General features: G+C 46.2%; 2 protein-coding genes across 5 annotated transcripts in view; one reads left to right on the top strand and one right to left on the bottom strand.

The window, feature by feature from the left end:
• ARMH3 (armadillo like helical domain containing 3) overlaps positions 1–18300 on the bottom strand; it is a 124233-nt gene extending 105933 nt beyond the window's left edge. Inside the window, exons 1-10 of one of the 4 annotated variants that reach the window (XM_030276258.4) lie at positions 17090–18300; positions 9980–10091; positions 9457–9513; positions 9191–9337; positions 7290–7397; positions 6344–6436; positions 5395–5469; positions 4660–4746; positions 1376–1432; positions 337–380 (exon numbers count right to left, since the gene is read on the bottom strand). In XM_030276258.4, coding sequence (XP_030132118.4) covers positions 337–380; positions 1376–1432; positions 4660–4746; positions 5395–5469; positions 6344–6436; positions 7290–7397; positions 9191–9337; positions 9457–9513; positions 9980–10091; positions 17090–18159 — 1850 coding nt within the window. In that variant the 5' untranslated portion in view covers positions 18160–18300. Of the gene's footprint in view, positions 1–336; positions 381–1375; positions 1433–4659; positions 4747–5394; positions 5470–6343; positions 6437–7289; positions 7398–9190; positions 9338–9456; positions 9514–9979; positions 10092–16304; positions 16445–16657; positions 16679–16923 lie in introns of those variants that run through there. The other 3 variants (XM_030276260.4, XM_030276262.4, XM_030276261.4) reach the window with 3 other exon arrangements.
• Positions 18158–20007, top strand: HPS6 (HPS6 biogenesis of lysosomal organelles complex 2 subunit 3). Its single transcript, XM_072931421.1, has 2 exons — positions 18158–18168; positions 18276–20007. Exons 1-2 carry the CDS (start codon positions 18158–18160, stop codon positions 20005–20007), a joined length of 1743 nt encoding a protein of 580 aa, XP_072787522.1.
• The last annotated feature ends 2182 nt before the right edge of the window (positions 20008–22189 follow it).

Here is a 22189-nt window from a genome sequence, read left to right as displayed (position 1 = left end):
GCAAATTATATCTTCACTTGTGACTAAGATTTTATGCAAAGCTCATACAGAGGTAAAATCCATGACAGTAAAAACATACAATGGATATCTTCCCCCTACAGCAAGATCTGCCTGAAGCATGTCAGCCCAGCTGGTACAGATGCACTGAGACTTGCAATGACTGCATCAACTGAAGCAAAGTACCTCAAAGAATAAGACTATTCCCTACCTCTACAGGTGCATCAAGGCTGTCAGGTGATAAACAAGTGCTTTAACACCAAAAAAAAAAAAAAAAAAGTTTGTGAAAATATACAGTAACTACCACATATTGAAAAACAAAACACAATTTGGTTTTACCTGTTATATTCCGATAAAGCCTGGGCAATTACAAGTCCCATTCCCTGAAAAAAAGCATTTTAAAAAAACTTCACATTAAAATCTCAAGGGAGAAAATCACACACTGAACACACATAGCAATGCTGTCCCCCCCAAGATAACCCAGCGTGCTATGCAGAATTTCCCTTGAAGCTGTTTGAACTATTAAGATGTGCTATGATACAACAACATTATAACAAAAACTCAGACAACAAAATTGAAAGTTATTTATCTAATTACTAAGTTAAACAGAACGTTTACTCTCCTTGGACCTCCAGATAGACCTCTCCCTCAAGAGGTCTCAGTAAAGCATCAAGAAATTTAGAAAGAAGTTGGTGTCAGAGGAAGGACATCCAAAAATTTAAAACAAAGAGTCATAGACACTAATAACCTTTGACTTCTCACACACAGCCTCCACCATTACAGAACTATTAACAGTTCTCACCCTTTATTTAGCATGGAGCTTGCTTTTTACTTCATGACTAAAGAGCAGCTTCCAAGTCCAGAACTCGTATAACTCGGTCTGCTGTCAATTTTAATCCAGGCCTGGATAAAAAACTCAGACTGTAGCTACAACCCAAAATATATTTCAGGACTCTTGACTCAGTTACAAGCTTCTGCTGAGTTACAAGAATTGACTTGTGGACTGGTAAAATCAAGTGACACAGCACCGGAAATGAGATTCCCTTTGACGTGAATCATCCTGTGCCTCTTTGGCACATGACAGCAAACAGTGTACAGATAGTCATGAATGAATAATAGATCAACTTTAGCATGTTCCTTGTTATCTAGGTTTTTAACCACCCCCACTATTTAATTGGTGATCAAGCTGTCCAAATCATGAGCTGCCTAACCTATTGCAAGAGCACAGCTAGGGCTGCACAACCACTGCCCTGGTGCTCCTTAGAGCAGCACTGCTCTGAGACCTGACTGCTACCACACACCATGCTGGCATCCATTACCCTAACTTCATGTGAAAGAGTGTCTCCAGCAGCACAGGGGAATCAAACCAAGTACTCACGTTGAGTGTAGCCTCATCATCCACAATGGACAGCTTCACAATGTAGGGATTCACTGACTGCTCAAGGTGGGGCGAAAAAGAAGAAAGAAAAATGGTTTTAAGTTCAGCCCTCAGGAAAAAAAAAACCAACACTATTATGTTTCCAAGTTTACACTACCTCCTGGGAAGAATCTTTGTCACAGAGTCCCATAAAAGAGAATACACACAAATAAGCAGAGTCACAGCACATGCTAAGACCACTAGGCCAGGGACATGTACCCCTTATTGGCTCAGTCAGGCAGTCTCCTAATTTTATTGAGAAGAGGAGGGAGTTTCTGTCCCTCCACCAGCTCATCTGTCAGTCTGGAAAGTGGAGCAGCCATGCTGCAAGCCTGTTATCCGTGACACACACACAGTTTTGCAGCAGGAATGGGCAGTGAAGCTGGATGCAGCATCAGTGCCCTGCTATCTCCCTTCTGCAACACCCTGCAAGGATTGCTTAAAGCAGCACCCAGGAAGGCAGGACTCATCTCATTCTAGACACATCTGCTGTGGGGTCAGAGAGCAACAATTCATTTATACCACCAAGAGCTGGAAGTCTCTAGACAATATAAATGCCTTGAATTTAGCTGAAGAAAGCACAGAGGCTTCATCTATAAATGCTAATAATTTCAGAAGCATTTCAGATTAGCAAAGCACATTTTTCCCCATTTATATGTGTCAGTGCAAAACTAAAAAAGTTGATTTTGAATCAAGACACAGAAGAAAAGTCTCATCTGCAGGCAGGTCATTTTGCAGGGAATTGGAGCTTGAATAATTGCTTTTTTGTTAAAGAGTTTTGTTTGGTTTTTTTTTAATAATTTGAGTTATGCAAGATCTTTGGGAAAAAAAAACACATGAACTTTCTGATTCTCCAAAGCTGTGTCTTTCAGCACCTATAGTTGTCTATACCAAGGAGAGGCAAGTACACAAAACTGGACATGAAGGGTTGTTGGATACACTATATGCTGCCAAACAAGCACACCAAGGGGAAATCCCACATTTTAACTAATTTCTTTCACCTCTAACAAAAGATACAATGCAATTCTAGCAGGTTGAATATGCTGCAAACAAACTTCTGCCTAGATGTTATCAATGAGTATGTATTCAAAAGTCACTCCCTGATTTTGTTTTAACTTGCTATCCTATCAGCTATCCCTTAAAACACTGGAAAAATGATCAAATAAATACTTTTCACACAGCATTTTCTTTCTCACAGTATCAATGCAAAAGTATTTTCTCTAAAATCAGGACTAGTATTAAAAAAAAAAAAAGAAAATATAACTGAAGGCTTGGATAAGTATATAGTTGGAACAACTTCTGAAAATTATTAGGATTTCAATCAGAGGCATCCCTTTAAAGGTTCCAAGTAAAGACATGTAAATCCCGAGAACAAAAGTTAATAAGCAAGCCAAGATCTCATAAACACGAGTAATGACAACATGGAGCGGAATTTGAGAGACTACAAAATTCACATCCCAAAAATACAAAAGAACATCCTAATGTAAAACACACTGGTATTTACACTAAAACAGACACAAAATCATAGTCAGCTAATGAATTTTGAGCCTTATTAGATTTTCTTAAACAGCTGGAAACACAACCAATGGAGTTCAGACCAAAAGAGAACCTTTCAGCTGCACCACAGTTAACTAAAAAGAGAACTCCAGAGCACCTGAGGCATCAAAGTGTGCTACAATTCACTGACAACCAGACAGCCAGACAACCACCATACTGACCCTAAGGGACAAAGAACAGCAAATGAAAGCAGCTACTCAAAGGCAGAGATTATGGCTGCATTACTGGAGGCTTGGCTCGTAGCACTGCTACAGAGGGCAGTGTTGGGCAGTTGTCACATAAAACCCTTCTGGGAGTTGCTTTCAGCCTTGCCAGAGGAGCTGCTTGAGCTGAAGCTCCCCTTGCTACACGTTTGCTTCAGTTGGAATGTATGGATTGCACTTTTCAAACATCAGCACAACTTCTTTAAGAGTGCCCAGTTTCAAGACATCTCCGAGAGAGCTCTCCAAAGCACCCAACCCCAACTCAATACTCGCCAGAAAGCCAAGGACAAGTCTCCTGCACTCACAGCATTCTACCTTACAAAGGACAGAAACTGCAGTCCACAGGGATTCGTGCCTCAGGAATGGGATTACACAGCTCTCCACTATTTGTCTGAATGTTGCAATGAGACCTCTGGTCTTCCCTGTCCACCCCACATACAGATAATTCCCAACAGTTTTCCCTCATAGCCAGGTACTGAAATCAAACTCCATGTTCCTGTTCCATGCACCACACAGAATGCTGAAGACAATCTGCAATTCATGATTCTGACATCATTGACAGGAATAAGAAATTGACAGGCATTACTTTGACACCAAGTGTAGTTCCTGTCCTTGCATATTCTCTAGGTCTATTCATAATTCAGAACAAGATCTATTATAAAACTAGGTAGGTTTTGAAGCCTGCTCCCTCCTAGCAATTCTGTTGAAGGGCGAGTTATTCCAGAACTTTCCTATTTGCTGCCTAATGAAGTATATTAAGATATTCCTATTTATGAAGGAAAAAACCCTGATCATTAAAGCATCGTGTCTCTTACAAAGAAAAGCCAACATTAGGTGTTGTTCTGACATCTAAAATGTTTTGGGTTTTTTTTCAAGCTGATGAATAACAGAAAAAAAAATGGGAATATACCATAAACATAAAAAGGATGATGAATAAAGTTCCTCAAAGAGGAATCCATCAAAGAGATAGAGAGAGACTTCTCTTGGAACTACTAGCTGTGATGTTTCAGTTCATTCTTTGGTCACAGCTCCACCATCTCTTCTGGGGATCTGGGCTCTTTCACTCAGCTAGTCAGGTCCTGAATCACAAATTCAGTCTGAAGCCCAGGATGACTGACAGCTCATTTTACTTTGGAGATTGTGTATACCACACACACACAGAGGCAGACATGTGGTTTGTCTCAACAGCAACTCTGCCAAAAGGACCTTCCTCAGACTATTTCCACAAAGGAAATGCAAATTCCCTAGGTAGTTTCTTTCATGCTGGCACAGAACGAGCTGTAGGAATATCATACACATTTGATTATACACATACATCAGAGACAGACACAGGGAGCATAACAGGGCTGCCTTGCAAAGCTTCTCCTGCTCCGTGCTGGTGCCCTGATCCTACAGTGTGCACTGCTAGAAACTGTATTGTGTGCTGCCTTCATAATCCACAGGCCACTCTAAATTAACAGAGAGAAGTGATGTTTCTACACCTACCTCATACTTTCTGTAGTTGACCAGCAAGGCCAGAAGGACAACAGCATCATATCCATGTTCCCTGCGACTAAGAGGGCTGGACAGGATCTGGAATAAACAATCACACCACTCTGTTCAGGCCTGCTTCAGGAAGCTTGCAGTGACTCAGAGCATAGCCATGAAATCTATGTGTAAGAGCAAAATATGTTCTATCTGAAAGAGGATATTTAGGGTGAAGGGAGTGTCAGTGCCTCAAGGAAGTTCTGCACGCAGAGAAGCTCATTTATCACAGAAAGGATACACATAGGCTTTCAGGGCATAACGGGCAAATATATTTCACAACAGCATTGTATAGTACCTCATCATAAACTGTGAAAGTGTTCTGGGTTTCTCCAAGGCTCAGTTCCACTGAAAAAATTATAATTTATCCAAGAGCAGAAAAAACCATATCCACACTACCTTTTGAAAAACAGTTTCTCCAGTAAAGAAATTCTGTGTGAAATTAGCCCAGAAATCTGTTCAGATTCTAACTGTGCAGAAATATCTCAAGTGAAAATACTTTAAATAGTCAGTAGTGACTAAAAACAGCAGACTAGAGAAAAGGGAATAGAATATTACAAAATATACGTACAACTGAGCTATGAATGGAAGCCAGTGCCAGTGAACTACATTGCACTGAAAAAGCTGAAAAAGCAAACACATTACTGAAAGTTCTCACTATGGAAGAGCCCCTACAGTAGAAACAAGAACCCTTACCTGTAAAATAGCTTCAAATATGCTGTTAATCATCACATACTCCAGGATGGTGTTCTGGCTAATGTTATCTGTCACCTGAGTACAAACACAAATTTTAAAATCTCATCCATAACCTCCACCAACACTGCAGCTGTAGCCTCTGGCACACATTGGGAACAGGAGAGTTTTGCTTCCAGATGGACACATTTATTCAGAATCTCACACTTAGCAAGTCAAGGTGTGACTAGCAATAGAGCTAGACATGAAGTAAAAGCAATCTGTCCTGCCTCCCAGCCCTCTCTCTGCCAAGAAGCACTACCCACGGACTAAGCACTCCCCCATTCCTCCACATGGTATTTTACACAGCTGCATGAATGACAACAGCCATCAGCTGCTGCAGGCTCTACACAGGAGGCAGAGAATGAAAAACAGGGCACATATGCTCCCCTGAGAACCTTCCCATCATGAAGAGGGCAATGAAGAGCTCCACCACTCTCAATTATCTCTTATCATAGTCAAAATAATTCACAGTTGACCATCTCCAAAAGCCGTTAAGAGTCAATTTATTATAACTTCCTCATTCTTCACATCCTCACCACTCTGGTCTACTCCACACTTTCTGTCTTTCCTCAACCCCTCTCCCTTCCTTTCCATTTATCTGAGATTTCTTAAGTATCTTTTTCCTTAAAAAAACCCACACCTGTGAATCCAACTGATACTTCCTCCTGCCTCTCCCCTTTAGCCCCAGCTGGCACCTATCTAACAGGATGAAAAGTGTCTGCTAGTCTGCACTGGCATCATGGTTAGAGCCATCATGCATATTCTGGACTGATGCTTGCTCTCATTCACCATTTCTTTCTCCTTCTTAAGCTTCCCACTGCAGCATTCTGCTCAAGTTTTGAAACAGTTCCATCCCTCAGATGTGGTTCATGTAAGCCCTTAAGTTATTGCACAGCTGTTAATTACTTACCGTCACCAAGCAGAGAAGTAGCTTCAGACACAAGCTTTTGAGGCTTTCAGAACCTTCTGCACAGAGGAGGGAGTCCAAGCTCTCCATCAGATTCTAAAGAACAACAGTTACATTATTTAAATGTAGTGTTTTTAATTAATTGAAATCTTTTTTATATAAAGCTTTCTGGAAGATTCAAGTAGCAGAGCATGAATATAAAACCATGTTATTCCAGAATCAATAATTGAGCCATTACTACTGCTACATAGGCCATATTCATACTATTGCTTCTCAACACTATTTGTGTTAACTACAGCTTAATGACTACTGGTAGAACATCATTATAATTTTCCATGAGTTTTCTCTAGATGCAGTAGCATACCTCCAATTAACAATACATATCTAAGTTATAATTAAAAATCTCATAGGCAAACCACTACTTAATGTCTTCCCCAAATATACTACAGTTTGTAGAGAGAAGAAAAATTGCTACTCTTTTAGAGAGATGAAAGATACAACAAGAATTCAGCTTTATCACTGGTTACTTTGTCATTTCCCAAACTCAACATCTTTACAGTGAAGAGCATCAAGTAAGTTTAAAACAGTACATGTGCTGACTGAGTGTGAGAACACAGGGTATGACTCTCAGATAAAGAAAAAGATGTGAGGTTCAATACTAAGTGGTGGTCGCCTGTGACAGCCTTTTCTGGCTTTAAGGTTTCTCAACAACAATGACTACACAGTGTGGAACTAAAGAAAAAGAATGCACTGTTATATTACTAACCAACACAGGGACCCCAAGTATCTGTGCTACTGGCAGGTACAGAACTTCAGGACAGGTATTTTTAGTAAGTGGCTAAAATATTTTCCCCAAAAGCTGCTGCCTGGTAGACACAACCATTTACACTCACTGGCCTTGCAACACAGCTGCTGAGCAAACTGCTTCTCTACATTGCCAGGGCCTCACCTTCATACATAGCTCTGCCTTGTCAAAACCCACAAGCATGTTGATGATGTCAAACCCAGAAGTGGATTTGTTCTTCTGATGGACACCCCGAATTAATGCACACAAAGTCTGCAAAGGGAAAAAACAGAAGGTGAGATGTAAAGCAACACCTCCAACTCAATAGCAAAACCCACTGCATGATCCCCTCCTAGCACTGGCACATACTGAAATTAATACCACAAGCCTGGAAGCCATACATTTTGTCTGACCTCTCCTCCAGCTCTGTCATTTCTAAAAGGGATCTTGGATGCTGAAAATGCATACAAATTGGAGAAGAATATATTTGTCCATATTTTTCTTGTTTGACCACAAATTTCTGTTTGGTTACCACATTGCTATACCAGCTTGGACCAATAAACTGTCTTTGTCAATAAGAAGAACCCACAAAAAAAAAAAAAAAAGTCTCCAAGTCTATCAGGCAGCTTAATTACTGCTTCATTCCAAGTTCTTTAAGACACATAGGTATCAGCACACTATGCTTCCAGCAGACTCTCTGGAAAATTTATGGGCAGCAAATTACTCATTTGTTCTAAGAGACAGAAATGTCTGGGGTGACTTTTTTCATCAGGCACCTCTCAGGCCTGTGAAGAAGGGGAAAAAACAGGAATATAACCACTGCAGTTTTAGATTCCAGCTTAAATTCACCAGTGAGAGGTAATTAGTTTCACAGGTAAAGCTGAAGACAAAACAGGCCTGATGGAATTAACAGACCTCTAGAACCACACAAAAGCAAAATGGTAAGGTAGACATCCTTTTTTTAGTTACTGTCAGAAACAGATACTGGGCTAAAAAAAACTCTGGTCACCGTGCTGTTTCTCAAAAAAAAAGGATTTTTTAAGTAAGTTTTGGCTTCAGGATCACTTTCCACATTAAGATAGTCTGATTAAGGGAACACTCCCAATTCGAGCTCAGGATGTGTTACCTGGTTCCTATTTACATGCACACAGCAGGATTCTTGTGACCTGCCCTAAGTTCTTCCAAGAGTTTGGATACAAGTTTAAGAATTCAGGGCTGGTCTAAGCTGTCTATGTAGCTGTAATTACAATTTTATTAGCACCTTTTCAAACTAATTCTAAAAATACCAATAAAACAATGCAAGATTGTGCATCAGAGATGTAAATATTCTGTTTTAAATCAACTTTTCCCAGCTCACTGCTGGTCCAAAGTCTCCAACCGATGACTTTTTCAAACCTGAATTTCATATCCTGTACTCCTAAAGCTGAAATGCATTCTGCATACTCCTAAAACAAATGCATTCACCAAACTGTGAGAATCAGCTTGTGAACTAGTAACATCAAATATCAAGACTGAGGGGAGTCTCCCACACAAGATATGGAACAGCAGAGCTTGCATAAGGAACAACCTGCATAAAAATGGCTATGAAGTCTGAGTGATAATTCTTCACAGCTTCCAATTAGGAAGTGTCCAGCTGAGGCAATTTCCTGTGTAAATTTCACACTAACTTCTCCAGAGCTTTAATACTTTTTTGACCCATATGGAAATTGAAAAAGGCAGCTGAAATAAGGGAGAAGAGGTGAAAGTAAAACACAAAGCTACACAGCCTAAGGACTTTTGAGAACCCCAAACTGACAGCCTGCAATGTGAACAAGCCCCTTTGCTTCCTCACTGCCATTCACTTCATCCTCCATCAGATACTCTTGAATTCTGAAACCATCTATTGCTGTGCCAAGAGTAAAGAGACTACAAATGTTTGGAATTGGTACAGACAACAAGTAGCAACTGCTCTGTAGACATCACCTCTCAGTAACAAAGAAACGAGCACAAGTTGTTTGATACCAGTAACAAACACATGGCCTCATCAGAATGAGGAGGAGAGCATTCCCTGTCTCCCAGCGTGGTACCTGTAATGCATTCACCACTCTGATTGGGTGCTCCTCACCCAGGGCCTGGATGCAGTGCTGAAACAAGCAGTTGATGTTATCTTTTATCTTCATTAATTCTTCCCCATCCAGAGCCTCCAGCTTGCCTTCTAGATACTCCAGGTTGACCTGTCAGGTTAAGAAGCAGTTCATGCACATTATACCATCACCAGCACCTTAGAAACAGAAGCACTGACTGTCTGCCACTTTGTAGGCAGAACAGCAACAGGACGTTCACATTCTGTTACCTTCATGAGAAATAGCTCCTCCCAAAACCTAGGGTTGCATTTGCTGGGGTCCTCTATCTGTAAGGAAAAAAAACAGGCATGAGGGCAAAGAAATCATTCAGGCAGAATTTAAATTTAATCATGGGTAGCTCAGAGTCAGCACCACCTGCCAGATGACCAAGAGGTCTCAAAGTGCAGAATTCTGGCTACAGAGATTTCAAAAAAAAAAAAAAAAGAAGACCAAGAGATGCAGCTCTCAATTGGGATGCCTCTGCTTATTTTCTGAATTGTTATTTGAGAAATACTGGGAAAGCATGACTTCCCATAGATGGTATGCTTCTGGTAGGCAACAGGAGACAGAGACATTTTGGAAGAGAGCAGAATACAGACTTCTGCATGACAGTAGGAGAGCCTGGAGCACGTGCCTACACTGTGCAGGCCTTACCTTGAGGAAAGAAATCCACTGGGAAAAAGCCCTCAGCATAAACTAAACCAAGAACATTTAACACAACATTTCAGAAAAAAGAGATGCTCAACTCCTTACCATGAAAATTTCATCATACATCAACACCACTTTCTCTTTCAATGGCTTCTTGGAGGCTGAAGATTTCCGGAGCAGCCCACCTTTCTTCTCTGTTTGGGCCATGCTGTATACCCTGAAGATAGGAACAGACAAAAAAGCTCAGATAATCTGAACTTTTCTTCAAGGCATATCTGGCCTGCCTCAACCATGAAAGATTTTTTTCAGTGCACTGAAACAATACCAGTCTCTCACAAGCTGTAAGTAGGGGCATTTATAACTACACCAGATAAGAAATCAGATCAAAGGACCCATCTAGTTCTGTATCACATTTCAAAGACATGCAGAAGTCCATACACAGGCATAAACAGAATAACCTCCCTATGGATAAATTTTAATTCTTCTCTATTAGAAATTGATTCATTATCCAGACCAATGCAGTTTACATCTAGAAAAGTATGTACTTTTTAATCTCACTGGAGGAATTGTGATACTTGATAGCAAATAGGTACCCAGTCTTTTTTGATGCTGGTCAAACCTCAAAGGCATCTGGTGACAAGAAGCTCCTGAAACTATTTGGAAGTATTCTCTTATCTGTTTAATTTGCTGCCTACCAAAGCACTTCAAATTCTGCTTTTTGTACTTTGAGGTGGATCCAAAACAAGGAAAGCCTCCATAAAGCACTTCTGCCACCCCTGGCACTTTTATCTGGGCCAGCTGCTCTGCAAATCAAGCCAGAGAGAAACCTCAGCCTCAAAAGTATCCCATGTGGTTCTGTGGTTCAGTTTTGGGAGGAGGATGCAAGAGAGAGGACAAGCTCTACAAAGATTTTTTTTTTTTTAAACCAAATTAATTTCATGATCCATTTTACAGCAAAGGGTTTTCTAAAAACACAAAGAAATTTTACTATCTTTAATAGGTGTCTTAATGATTATACTACTAAAAAAAAGGAGTATCCGTATTACAAAATGAGCCATTACACACAGTAATGTGGTCCTGAGCCTTCTGTGAGAGAGAAGCCATTCCAGGGGCTGAGTCAGAACACACAACCTGCCACATATTCTCAACCTCATGTGCGATGCTACCAAGTGCAGCACTACTCTGACCTTGCAAATACACATTTATCTGCAATCACAGATTTTCCTGGCAAGCATCACAGCTTTAGCACTGTTCTAACCTCCTCCATCACTGCAGCATGTCAGAAGTACTTAGGAGAAAGGGAATGCCATCCCTCCTCATACCCCTGAGCTCCTAGACTTTGTCCCATACCTCCAAAGGTAATTATTACACACATGGCAGCAGCATCCCACACACAGAGGCTTGACTTAAGTCATGCTCCAGAAAAGCATGGGCAGGCTCTTGTGGTAGCTGCACTCAGCCATGATAAATTATGCACAGAGAGGCCAGTTCACCGTGCAAATCCAGGACCCCAGAGCTTTCTGAGCTGGCAGCTGTGGAGATAGCTTTGGATGTAGCCTCAATCCCAGACTGCCTGAACCCCCACCACAGGTTTACATCTGTCTTTCCCTCAAAGAGCAAGATCCATCAACTACTGAATACCAGTTCCAGATCTCCCTTACATTCTTTCCACTGCAGACAATTTTTAGCTGACTTACAACTATGTTCTCAACTAGGAGACTCAGGCTTCCAGAGTCAGTTATTCAAACATCCATTCCTTTAGCCATAAATCTTGGTTCTAAGTGGTAGAAAAACATTTTCAGGCCTGGAAAAACAATTCTGCTGCAAAAGACCCTGCCCCAGGTGCAAAGGGAAATATCTTTGATGGGATGGGAAAGGGCAGGACAGAGAGCAGCAGATCTCACACCTGAAAAGCTAACATTTACATAGGCAGAGAGGTGTTGTCTTCCCACTAGAAAGGGAACCAGCTGGCTGGTTATGGGCTGGGGTCAGAATGGAAAGTGCTCTGAGACACCCTGACAGAAGAAAGGTTAGCAACAACTGCACCATAACCTTCTGTAAAGACCAAAATTATTCCCGTAGCCTGGTAGGTCTCTGTATCAAACTAAGATGGAAGAAGATTTCCACCTAACAAACAAAAAAGAAAACATTATTCAATCATCTTGATAGCTTCTCTTTTACAGACTTTGCATTATTTTTAAACTGTCAAGGGAAATAAGACATTATTCTAATTAGAAACAACTGGAAACACTGAGAAATCTATTAAAAACCGAACCAAGAATGATGTCACTTTTAGTCTAGGAATACAAATCTTGGGTTAGACTGCACAAAACTATTTTCTTACTAGAATTGTAAGTTTCTGGACCTAAAACAGCTGCCAGCCCCAGCATACAAACACATCCATCAGTGTGCTTCTAATTGAATTAGAGCTAACGAATCCCAATGTCAAAACTAATAAACTAACTCCCAGTGCTTCTAGGTCAGCGTTCTCACATCAAATGTGTACATGAATGGGAGGGGATCAATAAGCTCTGCTTAGTCCCTGGATTTTCAGAGCTGTAGTTTAACCCTTCTCCTACATTTCCAGAAAGACAGAAAAATATAAATACATCAAGATACAAAGGGTGAGCACAAGATGCATCACATGATCATGTAAAAATTCTAGTCTTTGTCAAAATGGGTCTTAGGATTCACATTCTCTCAACCAAAGCTGCACAGAGCATATACAAAGACAACTGCTAGAGGCAAGGATTAAATAATGTTCTTGTTTATAATTTGCTATTCTACAAATGAGCATATGGAGGAGCAAAGAGAGAAACGTCAACCATGCCTCTCATGCCAACGCTTTATTAGGCTGTGTTTGTTTCATGACCTATGATGATCAGGTCATACAAATGGTTTTTTCTTTTCACTTTATGCAATTACATTTTCTAGATGTCATAAAGACAAACAGAAAACTGCATTTTGCTAATGGATACCTTCTACACAGCTGCAGAAAACAACAGTTAAATGCACAAAACATTTACAAATAAGTTGCAGAGGTGTCAAATTATTAAGATGCCCTGACAGCTTATAAAAACAACAACCCTGATGATAATTAACAATTTTCCTTTAAACACCACGTTTAAAAGGCATGGGTGCATTTTCCACATTTTAGGTTCAAATGGATAATTTTCTGTCAATAGGTCATTCCCATTAACACATGCTGCTAAGTGAATCCTGCTGTATTCACCGACTGCACAGGAGAACTGCCCCTCAGGGACACGAGAAGCACGCACATGGGGATTTTTAGAGCAACAAATTCTTTGCTGTGAAGCAGAAGATCCAAGATGCTTCATCTGGAACTAAAAGAAAACTTGACAGAGCACGAGTCTTAGCAGCTCAAAGGCAGGAAGACAAAAGCCATGGCAGACACAAGTTCAGGCAGACTCTTGCTTTATCTATCATCAACCCCAGAATCAGATGATCCAGTCAGGAAGAGATGAGCACATCCAACCGTGCACCTCCTTTCTGTTTCATTCCAGAACTCATAACAGAGATTTCAACCAGACATATGACATTCCGATGAACACAGCTCTGTTAGCTTTTTGTTAGAGTAGCCACAGGGAAAATGAACCTGGTATTTTGAGTCTGAGATTTACTCAGACTTGTGCACACTGAGAACTGCTACACAATGCTCCACATTGTCACTCAGCTCCTGTACAGACTTATTAGTATTCCATAGACCGTCTTTTAACAGCAAAAATACTGTCAAGAGGATAACACTAATGCACATCTACACCATAATGACATCAGGATCCAAAACTTGCAACTTGTGTAATCTTGCATGCAGCCCATCAAGCACAGCACTTTGCATTCAATTGCCTTGTCTAACAAACCTGAAAGTTTTCAAGATTATAAATGCACATACACAACACCCACATGCAACCAAACATGAATAAGTGTATTTTTTCCAGTGTGGACCCCTCACAAAACATGCTGCAACACTTCTTTGCTAGACAAAAATAATACAGATGCAAAATTCTATTTTCACATATGACTGACTTGGCAAACCATGTATTCACTATCTGGAAAATTCTGTGCAAATTATGTGATCTGTATTAGTTTGTTAATGTCAAAGCCTTGAACCCTAATCAATTTTATAAAGACTGAATAAGTACCAAGATATTTTTGCGTTTAGAATCCAATGTCCCTTGACTTGCCAGAGCTACTAAGATTGGACTCACCTGTTCAAACATTTCAAAGCCTCCTCCCTCCCTGAGTGTATGCACCTGGGACTCAGTGTGATTATGCTTTGCCTTTCAAGGTGTTCTGCAGGTACACCACTCGGGAGTAAAGGAAATTTGTTCAAAAACTGCCTCCATCATGCAAGAGGGGGAGATAAACCCCCTAAAGTATAAAAGTTAACTCACAGCTTCTAAAGCAATGTGCTACAAGCTAAGCACTCATTAAATTCTTCAGTGAAGTACCAGGAAAAACTTGCACTTAATCCACGTGATGAATCTGCAGAGTAAATACTGGACCTGAACAACAGGCAGTTACAACACAGGTCCCAGCACCCGCCCACCACTGGAAGACAACCTGCACTCAGCACAAGAATTTATGAATCCCAGTGCACAGAGAGTCCCTGGACCCAGTTCCAGCTCCTCTGTCAAAATCCCCAGGAACACCCATCAGCAGCCCAGCAGACCACTACTGAAAACAAAGAGAGCAGGAACACACAGGGCTTTTGTCAAAGCTTTAGAAACCATCATGGCCAAATTTCTGCCATAAGCCCTTTTACAGCTTATTCTCCACAAACTCTTGCATTGGTAGTTACAGATTGTGCAAGTACATCCACACTGCTTTTATATTCCATCCATTGTTACAACTTCATTTGTATATTTTTCGTTGGAATAAAAACTGCTCAAGCTGTGCTTTGCTCTACAACTGTAAGGTGCTCAACCCAAGGGAACAGTAACACAGCATATAAGCTTTGGATCCATGCTGCAGAATTTCAGGTGCCTTCAGGCAGTATGTAATGAGAAATATTCTGAAGGCGTGCTGATGACAAAAAACCCATTAAAATCCTACTTTTTCTGGAGGACAAAGCAACAACCCCCAGCACAGCCACAGTATGTATATTTTAACTAGAAATTCCTTCCATCCCACCCAGAGCAGTTTATGTGCTTCTACACAGTACAATCTAAAGTTACACCACTTCTGACCTATTTTTTACCCCTCAAAAAATGAGAAAAGCAGCTTCCTAATGCAAATACAGCCACATGCTACCTCTCGCATTGCACCTGCTTTAGCAATGACATAAAACAGTAACAGTTGAGCTACAATTTTAAAGCTTCATGCATAACTGCATTTAATTTCTATGTGTCCAGTTAAAATAACACCCAATCCATCAACTTCACACTACCAACTAGCTACACTTCTTCCTGTCAAGTCCATCCAGACAAGCACTGCATGCTTCCACCAGCATCTATTCACACCATTTTCATACAAGGTAATTTTTTTCATTTCACCACATTTTCTCTCTGTATTCCTGGCTACCACAACCAGTTCTCTCATGTTAGAAAATGACTTTAGGTTTTCATTTTTCAAGCCCTTTAGAATCCATCCCACATAGTTTATCGTGAAATATTCTGCACTGCCTTTACACTCCCACCTAAAAGCTCGTGTCACCTGCAGACTTTTTTAAATGCCTTCCTTCTGAAGAAAAACTCTCCCTGTAACGTTCTCCTGCCCTTTTCCCATGGCTTCAGCTGGTGGTGTGGATCCAAGGCCCATGCTGAATACAGTGCAGCTGCATTACCTCAGCTCTGACTTCTGAGGTAGCTGCTATGTTCTAAGAAGCTGCACAGTAAAGTCACACCAAGATAAAAAAGGTGGAGCTGCAGAGGGGATAACATTTTTGAGATACAGACCAACAGCAGCACAAGTACTCAGGAATTAAAATGCAAACATGAAAAGGCGTAAGTTCAAAAAACAAAAAAATCAAAAATAGGGAGTCAGAATATAGCAACTCAGCAACTCTGAGCAACAGAGGCTGACCCTTCCCCTCCTAAGGGATGTCTGCATGGCTGCCTGGTGTCTTAGCCGGGGGAGGGTGCAGATGAACGCTTAGCACAGCAGCCCATTAAAGCCTCGCTGCTCCTTTTGTGCATGCTAGCCAATAACTGTTTAACTTTTTTACACCGTGCCCACAGTATCTCTGCACACAGCAAAAGTGCCATAAACGACACAGTGGATCAACCTATTATTACTGGAAAGCCGAACTGCTGTCCTTTCCTCCCCTCGAAATCCCTCTTCTACATTTTTGTCACATGTCCTGCTAGAGCTCAAACAGCTGGCGAACTGCAGTCACCATCTAAAGCAATGATTCAAATTATCTCATTGCTTTGCATATTCCACCCACCCGCTCACCCTAATTGGCTCTCACCATACATTCGGATTACAGTCTGTGCTGATGAACAAACTTTGTTACAGCGACATACGCAACAGGGCTCGACCGAGGCCGCAGCTTGCTCGTGCAGCAAGTGCCTCTGCCTTCAGCATAATAAACACTGCGAGCCCCCGCTGCTGCTGCTCCCCTTGCTGTGCCCGTACAAGTGTTCGGAGAAGGGTGGGGTGAACCAGACAACTGGAATGATCAGCGAACGCTCCTTCTCTTCCCGGGACTTATCTCGAGCGCAAACCACCGGCAGCCGGGCACGGCGCGGCCCACGAGCAGCCGAAGGGCTGGGCTGCGGCAGGCCCCGAGGAGGCCTCGGGACCGGCACCGGGGGCACGCACCGCTGCGCCGCGGCGTTACCGGCGGGCGAGGAGAAGCACCTCCCGCTGCACGGGCTGCGTGCGGCCGCTCCCGCGGCTAACCGGGCTGGGCAGCCAGCGGCCCTGGAACGCGGTGCCGGTGTCTGGCGAGGCCCCTCGCGGCGGGGAGCGCGCCCGCCCCGCGGAGCCGCCGGTGCGGCGGAGCCCCCGGCGCCGGAGGGGCAGCGGGGGCGCGCCCGGCCCCGCGGGCGGGGTCCCGCGGCCCCCCCCGCCGCTCCCGCACTCACCTGCGGGCAGCCGCTCCCCGCACACCGCGCAGGCGCCGCGCGTGCGCCCGCCCGTTCCCCGCGCGGCCGCGGCTCCCGCAGGCGGGGCGGGCGGGCAAGGCTCCTCCCCGGGCCGGCCGGAGCTCGGCTCGCCCCGCGGGTCTGACACACGCACGTACACGCGCACCCCGGGAACAAATGGCCCCGCCGTCTGCGGGAACTCGCGGGTGGCCCTCGGGACGCGGCCCCGCAGCCCACCGCGCAGCGGCGGCGGAAGTAGGAGCGGGACGGCCCGCGGCGGCGCGGAGCGGCTCCGCCCGGAAACCCGCGGCCCCGTGACTGCGCAGCACTGAGCGGAGCTGCCCGGGCCCGGCCCCGGCCCCGGTCGTCAGGCGCCGCCGCGGCAGGTGGGTCCCGGCGGGAGGGGACCCGGCGTGCCCGGGCGGCGCTGGGTGTGCGGGCAGCTCCGGCCGCGGCCCGTCCCCGGGAGCTGCTGCCGCGGAACCGGCTGGCCGCGGGGGGAAGCTGCCCGAGGTGTCCGCTGGGGCCTCCTCCGGGAGCAGGGTTCCGGGGAGCGGGGTGGGGCTCCGGGAGGGCGCTGAGAGCGGCGGTGGCTCCGTGCCCCAGCTCGCCCTGCCGCACGCTGTCGCTGACAGGATGAAGCTGCGGCAGGTCTCCGACTTGAGTGACTTCAGCCGAGGCCACTGGCTGCGGGAGTTGCTGTGCCGCGGAGAAGAGCCCAGCCACGTCCAGTCCAGCCCCGACGGGCAGCATCTCCTGCTCCTGCAGAAGAGCCGGCCGCCCACCCTGCCGCGGGTAGTGGCCTTCCAGCGCCACAGCATCGCTGGAGCCGACCTGGAGAGGAGCTGGCAGCCGCCCCAGCCGGCCCTTGTGGGACTGCTCTTCCTGCAGAGCCCTGTGGTACCGGACTCCTGGGTACTGGCCGTGGTGTGGGAACACGGCCGGACCGAGGTCTGGCACTTTGTGGTGGCCGTGGGCTGGCAGCTGCTGCAGACACTGGAGCTCTGCCAGGGTGCCCGGGCACGAGTCGTCTCCGTGTGCAGCCAGGGAGCCAGTCTGGTGTGGTGTGAGGAGCGGCCGCCGCTGGGTGCTCACTCGGACACGAGCAAGTGTGCCTTCAGGTTCTGTGTCTGTGCCCGTGCTCTGGAGGTGGGGGAGCAGGGCGTGCGGCTGGGCACTGCGAGGATAGTCCTGCACAACAGCCCCGAGTACCAGGTCCTGGCCTCTCCCCAACATGTCTTCCTAGTGCCTGCTGCTGCCAGCTTTGCCACCACTTCCAAATTCCTCCTCATCTGGCATCCAGAGAAGGCAGAGTTCACCATCACAGCCCCCTCTGCAGGCTTCATCCACAGCAAGGTGCTGCACTCCAGCAGCGAGTCAGACTTCAAGAAGCTCCTGCTGGGTTCTGTGGGCCTTCTGTCAGGTTTTGCACCTCTGGACATTCACACGTCCACTGTGTCCAACAGCGGGGGTCTGCTGCTGGTGAGCACAAAGGGTTCTGTGAGTGTCGTGGAGCCAGATGGGACACAGAGGCATATCTTTGACCTGGAGGGCGGCCCCCTGGCCCAAGGGAGTCCTGTCCAGCTGAAGACTTTTGGCAGCATCCTGGCCTGTGTGCTGGCTGGAGTACTGTACCTTGTTGACCAGAACAGTGGAAGGCTTGTAGAAAAGGAAGTCCTGAGCATGAAAGAAGTGCATTTCCTGGAGTCCCAGGGCGAGGAGGACAGTATCCAGCTCCTCAGTCAAAGTGGCATCTACAGCTTTAGCTTTTCCAAACCTGAAGACAGCAGCAGGCCTGAGCCATGTCTGGTGGAGATGGTGTTTGAGGAGGCCTGCAGATATTACCAGAGGAGGAGCCTCAGCAGCTCCAAGCTGACGGTGGAGAAGTTGAAGAAAGGTGGTACATTCCAGGCTCCTGTGGTCCTCGCTGCCATCCTGCAGCACAGCCTCCACCAGAAGCAGAAGCCAGCTCGAAGCCTACAAGACACGTATGCCAAGCTGTTGAGCACAGTGAGCCTGGAGCTGCAGAGCTACATGAGCCTGGAGCTCCTCAAGACTTGCGTGGTGTGTGCCTCAGAGAGTGAGGTGGAAAGCTACTGCAAGGAGCTGGTGGAGCAGGAGGTCAGCCGCATTCTCCAGTCTGACATGGACAAAGACAACTTGGCCTATCTGAACTCTGTCTTTGCCTCCTTCCCCAAGGCTGCCTGGAAGGCCACAAGGAGCTGCCTGCAGCTGCAGCAGAATGGGGATGGTCTCTTGGTAGCCCGGGCCACCCCAGAGGTATGGAAGAAGGTCCTGTGTCAGCCACAGCTGGAGGAGGTGGGTCAGAATGGGATAGTCCCACTCTTTGAGCTCATTTGCGCCTCTTTCCTGAGGTTCAAACCCAAGTGGTTGCCCAGCTTTGTGGAGCTGACCCAGCAGTATGTTAGCAGCTCCTGGTCATACAGCAGCAAGGAGGGCCCAGAGGGCCAGGTGCCACTGTACAAGAGAGCACTGGGAGTGCTGGCCCGAAAGAGCAAACACGGTGAGGCAGATGACGAGATGGAGCTGGAACTGCTGCTCTGCAGCAAGAGGCCAAAGGCCGTGCTGCAAGCTCTGCACCTTCTCATCCATCTGAAGCAGTGGCAGCGGGTGGTAGAGGTGGCAGAGAAGTTCTCCAAACTCAGCCCCTTGCTTAACAAGGAGATATTCGTCACACTGCTGGCTGAGTTTGCCCAGCACCGGGAGCTGGACCCTTACCTGGACAGGCTGTGGCCGCTGTGCCCTGCTGAGCTCACCGCCTCAGACATCCTCACCATGGTTTTGCAGCACCTTCCTCATTCCCAGGAGGACCCAGTGCCCTTCTCCAGCGAGGGGAACCAGCTGACTGTGGGCTTGCTTAAGCCACTGCTGCAAAGGGTTGTGCAGCGTCCCAGTGTCCAGGATGAGATGTACTCAGATGCCCTGCAGAGCACCACCTTCCCCCCTCCCACCCCACCCCGAGAGCACAAAATCCCCTCAAAAGTAGTGGCTGATGATGTTCCTCAGCCTTCTATGGCAAGGACTTCCTCACCTTCAGCACTGCTACAGGATGACAGTGTGTGAAGGGGGGAAGGACAATGTCATCCCAAGCCCTGGGTGCACAAGGAAGGGAAATTTTACCTGTGTTGGCAGTACAGAAGCCTGCTCCTTTCTGAAGCATCCCTGCAGCATCTCAAAGAGCCTGTTGGGTGGCTGAGGTTGGGGGATCTCTGAGCCAGGGCAGGCTTTCTGTTATTCCTAGCAAGTGCAATTGTATGTGTGCCAGTGGAGGAGCAAATGCCAGGTGCATTTGCAGATGAAAACACTGGCTGCACTACAGGACTACAGAACTGCTCCCTGCCCAAAGCACTTTGTTTTCAGTTTGTTTGGCTCCTTTCTAGCTCCACTTCTACTTCCCTGATCCTCTGGTGGTGGAGTGGTAGGCAGTACAGTCTTCCCCCCCCATTCTCTGCTCAGTGAGCTGGGTGGTACCTTCAAGCTCTGCCTGTGAGGAACAGGGCATGTTTCCTGCAGCTTGGTCTCTAAGTCCTGCTGCTTTGGGCTCAGTCAGATGCTAAATGCCCGTGTGGCACAGCTCCATGGCACTGGGGGTCCCAGCACACACGCTGGCAGTTGCAGCACTCCACACGTCACGCCACAACTCCTCTGGGATCAGTCCTGTAGCTGTGACTGATTGCAGCTACTTAGCTGAAAAGAGCAGCCTAATTCCCTTATCTCTCTATCCCAGACAGTACCCAAACTCTCTGCTGAGCTGAGAAGCTCGCAGCAGGCTATGAGAGCTTGGGGCTGGCCCTGTCTTTCCCTTTCCTTTGTGGAAGCTTAGATTATACTGCAGGACACCCAAGCCCTCTGTTCCCATCTCCTCTACCTTTGCCCTTTGCATACAAAGGGGCTTTGTCAGGGTTGTCTGGCTCATATTGTGCCTCTGTTTGCAAAATCAATGTCACTGGAGAGCAATTTGTGCAGGAAGATCCAGATTCCAGCCTCTCTCAGGTGCCCAGTGCCTGGTCCCCTCCACCAGGAGGGAGACCCTCACTGTGGCTTTGCCCCTGCATTCTGGGCTCTGGTGTAAAGGAGCTGTCTGTTGCCTTGTTGGGCTGTGGGAGATTCACCTGCCTTAATCCTCTTGAGAGTGGTCTTAAGTGTGGAAGACAGACTCCTTTTAAAAATAAAGGTTCCTAAAGCACTGCTGAGGTGATGATGGGTGTTATGAGGGTACACACCCTCAGGAGGAGGGCAATCTTGTTTTGCCTTTGGTGAAAAGTGGCCAGGCTCATCTCTCTGGTGCTGCCCAGCATGGCTCACAGCTGGTACAGCTGGGCTCAGAGACCATGCCCAGATAGCTTATTCCCTCTGTGGTACTCAGCTGCTTACCACTATGAAGCCCTGGAGGCAGGAGTCTGCACAGGCAGGCTGGAGCTACGTGCCACAGGGAAGGGCCATCCAGGCCATCTACACATGGCTGTGGCTGGGCCCAACAGAGAGTTGAGGAAGGGAGGATTTTTTTTCTCAAGAGCTGCAAATTGTCTATTTTTTAGGAAAACTAGCAACAGAAAGCACCTGGCTGGCCCAGCAAAATCCTGCTGCCAGGCACAGCGTCAGAGCTGCCGTTGGAGTGATTATTGTTTGTGAAACCACTGTAAAGATGTGGCAGGGTCTCCCCCAGAGAAAGGCTTGGCTGCGGAAAGTCCCTGTGGTGGCAAAAGGCCTGGCAAAGAGGAAGAGGAACTGCTGCAATGGTTCCCTCGAGACTGGCTGGTTATTGATGAGACCTTCCTTAGGGGGGTCCTTGTGCTGTGGCCATGGGGCACTGTGAGTTTCCCTCTCACTCTGACAGCTGCCACAGGTGAGCAGAGGGAGCAGGGCCTGAAAGGAGAGCTGGTGCCATCCACTGTGGGCATTCTGTAATGAGCTGTCCTTGCCTCCTCTCCAGGCAGCTGGTGGCCTTGGTGACTCTGGTCTCACCTCCCTCCCAGATCTGTTCGGGAGGAGGATGATGGATGGACCCCAGCACCTCTTAGAGCCATGGCTCCAGAGACTGGAACACTGCCCTGGAGCCACACTGAATGGGGAGCTGCTGAGAGCAAGCCCCACACCTTGGCAAAGGCTGTGCAGTCATTTGGGGGGGATATTTTCATTGCCAGGGCTGGGTTTGGGTGCAGGTGGCCACAGTGACACAGTGAATGAGGGTGAAGCTCCCTGCCTTCCAGCACTGTCTCTGCAGAAACAGGAGAGCAGGAAAGAA

This window comes from Taeniopygia guttata, chromosome 6 (genome assembly GCF_048771995.1).
Source record: "Taeniopygia guttata chromosome 6, bTaeGut7.mat, whole genome shotgun sequence".
Taxonomy (NCBI): Eukaryota; Metazoa; Chordata; class Aves; order Passeriformes; family Estrildidae; genus Taeniopygia; species Taeniopygia guttata.
Note: the sequence above shows the minus strand (reverse complement) of the source record. Positions and strands in the feature narration are given on the sequence as shown.